At 50.1% G+C, this 6,108-nt stretch overlaps 1 protein-coding gene across 1 annotated transcript in view; it reads right to left on the reverse strand.

Moving 5' to 3' along the window:
* PRDM16 (PR/SET domain 16) overlaps positions 1 to 6,108 on the reverse strand; it is a 238,773-nt gene that overhangs the window by 21,689 nt on the left and 210,976 nt on the right. Inside the window, exon 8 of the mRNA XM_009642224.1 lies at positions 1,169 to 2,570. Coding sequence (XP_009640519.1) covers positions 1,169 to 2,570 — 1,402 coding nt within the window. The remainder of the gene's footprint in view (positions 1 to 1,168; positions 2,571 to 6,108) is intronic.

Below are 6,108 nucleotides of genomic sequence, written 5' to 3' on the forward strand. Positions count from 1 at the left end.
AGGCGGGGTCGCGGCCAGGCTTGCTGCGCGGCCCCGCAGGACGCCGTTACCCGTAGCGCAAGCGAGGCGAGAACCAACCATTCAATGAGCACCGGCTCCAGGAGCCCTCTGGGCCAGACCCCCGTACCAAAAGCATCCTATCCTCAGGGAGACATCGCTGCCCTCTTAATGTCGAAATCACACGAGTCAGGGACGCCCCGCAGCGCGAAGGCAGTGCCAGGGCCCGGGTGGGTCATACGCAAACTTCCTGGCATCCTCACCTTAAAGCTTAAAATAATTTTCCTCTGCAAAGAGGTTTTATAAAAAGCTCTAAATCAACAAAAGACTCAACCCTTCCCTGTGCATCTTCTTCTGAATTCATTCCTTCTGGAAGTCTAACTGGCGTTTGGATAACTCCATCCAGGCTGCTTTACAGACGCCTTCCACGTTCAGCTCATTCCGGGCACGGCGTATGAACCGGGCCTTCCTCAAAACCCATCCATTCCAAGTGAAACTAGAAAACCCTTGTTATTGCCAAAGAAAGGTAAGTCTGCAAGAAATGCATCCGGGAGAGATCCGGATAATAACACACCACCATGTATTTACACTGCACTCGCTACTCCAGACCCAAAAACGTTTCAAAAGGCTGGGTCTGCAACAGCAGCTCCTATCAACTGAAAAACTCTAAGAAAAGGAATTCAAAAGAAAAAAGGGGGGTGGGGAGGCAGAAAGGTGAAGTGGCTCACAAAAGGCCATCAAGTAAGTCAGTGGGAGAGCTGCATTTCCAGGCTCCCAGGGCTCCTGACTCATTCCCAAGCCATGAGAGCCCAGGCTCCGAGGCATCTGAACTCTGCATTCTTATCGAATCAAACCTCTGGAATTTCCCCGGCAGAAGTGCCATCTTAGTGTTGGCTCGTGGGAGAGTCCTTAAATAGGTCAATTTTCTTCTTTATCAAAATAAGGATGTGTTCTTTACACATATTGATTACCAGTGCTCCTTTCAATGGCTCAGCCCTTTCAATTCAGAAAATTCAACGTGCTGTGACAAAGGAGAGAGAAATACAACCAACTGCAGAGGACTTTCGCTGCTCTTTCTAAACAACCCACAGCCCGACCCACCCCAAGTTGCGACGGCAGCAAGAAAATGAGCTCGTTAGAGGAAACGCTTTAAGGCAGGGTATGTTAATACCTGTATATGGGGTCCATGAAAAAGGGTGATGGCTTCGCGTAATGCAGGGATGGCTGCTGAGGCAGTTGAGACTGGGAAATCTTGGGTAAGACTTCGCTTGCCATTAGCTTCCTTTCCCCGTAAATGTGGTTTTTCCGTGGCTCTCTTCCTCCGTTCTGACTGGCTCGGATGCGGTTGCCAATGCTCAGGTCCAGTGGCTGTTCCTCCCCTGAGGATGGGGCTGGCAGGACCTTAGGTGGCGGCAAGATTGGCTTAATCTCTTTTGGCTTTGTGGTGAGATCGAAGGGTGACTCTGAGCTGGTGCTGCCTACTTTGTGGAGGTCCCGGGGTGACTTTGGTTCTGCCTTGACCAGCAAGTTGTGATTGAGGGTCCGCTCCGTAAAAGGGTAGAGTGAATGGGGGAAATTGGGGAGGAACTGAAAAGGGAACATGGAATGATACGGGAGCGAACCCATCTTTTTCTCCTGCATCCCCATAAAGCCAGGCCCAAAATACTTCTCTGCGATGGAGGCGATAGCTTTAATAGAGTCATTGGCTGCTCCCGTGGCAGGTAGCAGGTGCTCCTCGGGGGGAGGAAAGAAGGAATGCTGGGAATAGAAGAGAGGGATCTCACTTGTGTTGTTGGTGGAACTTGCAGACACGGAGCTGCTGACAAAATCTGGCTTGCTCTCAATTTGTTTGCTCTTATCTTTTGTTTTGTCCCTGTCGCTCTCTGCGTCACTGTCCAGGTCAGAACCGGTGCCCGTAGTGGTGTCCAGATCTGTGCCCGTGGTTGTGTTGACATCCTCAAAGTCACTGCCATCGGACATGTCACTGTTCCTGGCTTTTAGCTTCTCCAGGTAGGAGTTTTCCAGGCTGCTTTCACATTTCTCCTCTCCTGAAGTGGCCTGGTTGCTGTTGCTCACCGCAGAGATCAGAGGAAGGGCTGGGTTCCCAAGGGGGCTTGGAAGCTTTGCGTCTTGAGTGTGGTTGAGGGGACTTTTGAGCAGTTGGGTGGGTGGCAACAAGGGGGGCCTGGGGTATAGAGACGGTGGGAAAATCCCTGGGAATCCCGGAGTGAGGGCAGGAAATGCTGGGGGGGCGGGTGAGAATGGAAGACCCCCCGGGTGCGGGCGGGATGGAAAATAATCATTAAATCCCAGGCTGGCATGATTGAGGTTGGGAGAGGGCTTGGATTTGTCCATCATGGAAGTGGGCGTTAGGGGTAGGCCGGGGGCAAAAATCCCCCCGGGGTTGTAATGGTTCTTGCCCTCGCAGAAGCGCCGGTGTTTGTTGAGAGAGGAGGTAGTGCTGAACATCTGGCCGCAGTCCTTGCATTTGATCTGGGTGCGACAGTCCGCGTGCATCCGCTTGTGACGGCAGAGGTTGGAGAACTGCGTGTAGGATTTGTGACAGACCTCACCTAAAGCATCAACAGAAACCAACAACAACAGCGATATGAAATTAACGGGACACGGCAGGGAATTCGGGAGGAGCTTCAGCAGCGTCCCCCACCCCTTCCACCCTGCCCCTACAGACAAGCACGAGCGGTAAAAAGCAGGCTATAGCTACACGGATCTCCAGAAACCCGGCGTCAGCTCTCCCTGCATAAGATCAAGCTTCGCAAGCACGTGGGAAAAGCTCTCTCCCTCTGTAGAGGCTTCCACAGGACTCGGCCTCACCAGGCTGTGATCTTGGCTACGTTCAGCAAAGGAAGAGGCAGCCCTGGGGATCCTGGCCAAGGACGCCGGCCAAGACGCAAGGGGGAGCAGGCTGGAAGGCCCCCAGGAGCAGAAAGCCATGCTCGGTTTGAACCCCAGCCATCGCCCGGCTGGCACGGCCAGACTCACGGAGGCCACCACCCCAGAAATAACACCACCTCTCCCTTTCGACAAACCGCCTTCCTACAGAATCCCTCAGCGAGCGACTCTACAGAAAGCCGAGGGGATGTGCTACTCCTGCTCAAACTTCTCGGGGGGATGTTCAATACAGACAACGATGCATTCTGATGATAACATCCGTATTAGCTAGGCTGCTTTCCCTGTCGTCCTGGCATGGCGGAAGCACTGAAGGCTGAAGGGAGGAGAACTTTGCCTCAATTCATCAAACCCACCCTTTCTTTAATGCCATTAATAGTCAGTAACCACTCCTCAGGGATGGTCTATAAATACTTTGCCAGCCAGGCCTGTGTTCAGCCAGAAGCAGGGGGAGATCTTGTATTTGCTGAATTAGTAAGACACCCGAGCAATGCTAAGTTAACGCTACATCAGCGTTTTCTTTAACGACCTGTAAATACCCAGCTTTCAAAATGTGCATTTTTATGACCTCTTTCACCTACAGGCTTTGCTGGTGTGGAAGGAACAGGGCAGAGCAAGAAAAAAATCCCACCCAAACTTTTCCGGATATCCAAACACTGTAACTTTTTATTATCTGATGCCTCTTTCAACACAGGAATAAATTCTACTTCTTAGTGAATTAACACACTTCTTCCACAGGAGAACGGCTGTTATTGCCACTTGGTAAGCAGGGAAACGGAGACAAAGAGAGGGAAAGTGCATTGGTGGGAGCTGGGCAGGCAAGGACCCGAACCCAAGTTCTCCTGACACCCCGGGACGAAGTGCTCCTCCCGCCCTCCCTGCTTTTACCGACAGGTACACAGAAGCCTGGCTTTCCCTATATTTTTTTCCTACATCTTCAGGATTTACATCAGTGCTTGACTATCAAATGACTGTCAGGAGAATATTTTACTGGCAGCTCTGAAAATATAAGGGGAAGTCCTTTCTATCGAAATTCAAAGCGAAGATTGTGAAAATTTAACAACTTTGACATTTCAGCTCAAAGGAGCACCCCGAAGTTGAGTGGCTCGTCACAGAAGGGTCTGCTGTGGCTGATGGCACCGGACATTTAACATGAACCGTCCTTCCTCGGGGTATTTCAGTGTTTCTGCTTTGGGCTCGGATGCAGCAAGGGGCTGCAAGGACACGCAACCCGAAGGAGAACTAGAAAGTCAAAAAGAAGAGTTTCAGTGTTTGAGTAGCAGCTTTTTTAAATTAGTATGCTAAAGCATCCCTAGATTTTGGCAATCGCACCTTAAAAATTTGTGCCAGTCCTTCTGAGCTACTACTGTTGTATACATACACTTTTATGGCTGTTCCATGTGTTATTTTAGCTCCCTTAACTTTCACAGAAGGGGTTTATTTAGGTTTTTTACTTCATTTTAAAATGTTTTCTTAAACAATAGCTAAAGGAAACACTTCTCCATTTGTTTTCCATAAAGCTAATGGTCTATTAGACGCAGCAATCTCTGTTTGTACTGAGATCGAAGCAGAAGGACCTGTCAGCATCTGCGGAACACACAAATCCCATCACCTAGTTCTGCCTTTCCGGACTGCTCCGGCGCTTTGCTATCGCAAGCAATGCGCTGGCCCCTGGATGGCCGCGGGGGGATGCGAAGCGCCGTCCCCCACGCGTGCTGCCACGCCGAAGCCAGGCCAGCCAGGCCACCGCTGCCCGGCCCCCTTTGGATGCCACTTCAACTGCTCGGCCCTCGGTCCTAGGATGGCCGAGCGGTTTTCTTGTCCCGCTTGTCTAGGCAAAGCCAGCATCTTTAGGGTTGGGGGCACGACCGTGCGTGTCCAAGCGAGCAGGGAGGCGCAAATACTTCCACGTGTCAGGATACCATAAGCTCCCTCTCTAATTATTAATAGCATTTGGAGGAAGGTCATGTTTGGGTGGATTTCTTTAAAGGATGTTTGTATCTTTTTCTTTCCAGCACAAAATTACCCCTTTCTAATTTCACCCCCCTCCCTTGCCGCGTGCCGAGGGATGCTATACTGTGGTTCAGGAGATAGGCAGAAGTTTATAACAAACGGCTGACCTGCTTGAGCAGATTGTATCGCAACCGCGTGCGCTCGCCGGCAGCTGTCACCGGCTCCACGCTGCGCTCGTGGCGCTCGCGTTATTTTATCGTACGCGTTCACAAAAAAGAAGCTGTACTGTTCCCACCTGGCAAAACTTCACAAGGAGAGCGAGGCTAACAAAAGCAAAGGTTTCTGAGGGAATCCGGTTCCTTTTCTACCCCAGAAAGAGTCGCTAGATATCTATGATGCGGCACAAAGTGCTGTAGGTACAAGAGCTCACCTCATCATTCTAAAATAAGGAAAACTGGAAAACTTTTGTTAACGTCTCCACTTACACCATGATTATACAACCCTGCATGAAATGTCCTCTCCTGCTCTTCTGTATTCTGCAGTTATAGTTACAGTTTTGTGGGGTTTTAATGCCAGGTATAAGATTGTAAAAAAAGCAAGCAACCAAACAACACCCCCCCCCCTTCCCCCCTTTCTTCCACTGAAAGGGACAGAAAGTTTCCCAGCGCCTGCCGCGGGGCTCCCCTGAAGCTCCTAATGGATTCCATACTCACGCTTGCGACTCCACCTGGCACATCTGAGCCGGGCAGAATCAGTCTCAAGTTGTTCTACCCGCTGATTTAGACTGACAACTCCCTAATTCTTATGAGGTGAGAGTGAGGAGATTATGAGAAGAAATCCTTCATCTCACTGCAGCGATACTACGAGATCCAAATTATCTCTTTCATGTGCCCGTCATCAGATGAAAGATTGCATCAAAATGAGCAATAAGAGCATTTTTTCTTCCTCCACTGACACCCATCTGATTATCTCAGAGCACGTTAATGAAACGAGTCTCCCAAGACACTCTTGCATACTGTTCCCATTAGACCAAGAGGGGAAAAAAAGGCAGAAGTGGGTTCAGTGGCTTCCCTACCATAAGATCAAAGCCCGGAATCAAACACAGATCCCGTTCTGTGCTTGAGCTACGCTTTCTGAAGAGCATCAGGAAGTAGTCCCTAAAGTTTCTGCAGCTTTGTTGGGACACGATCCACATCTCGGCAGCGTTATCAAAATCCAATAGGTGTTGTGTCAATTAAAAAAATATACAGC

The sequence above is a fragment of the Egretta garzetta genome, unplaced genomic scaffold, assembly GCF_000687185.1.
Source record: "Egretta garzetta isolate BGI_Z169 unplaced genomic scaffold, ASM68718v1 scaffold737, whole genome shotgun sequence".
In the NCBI taxonomy this organism is placed as follows: domain Eukaryota; kingdom Metazoa; phylum Chordata; class Aves; order Pelecaniformes; family Ardeidae; genus Egretta; species Egretta garzetta.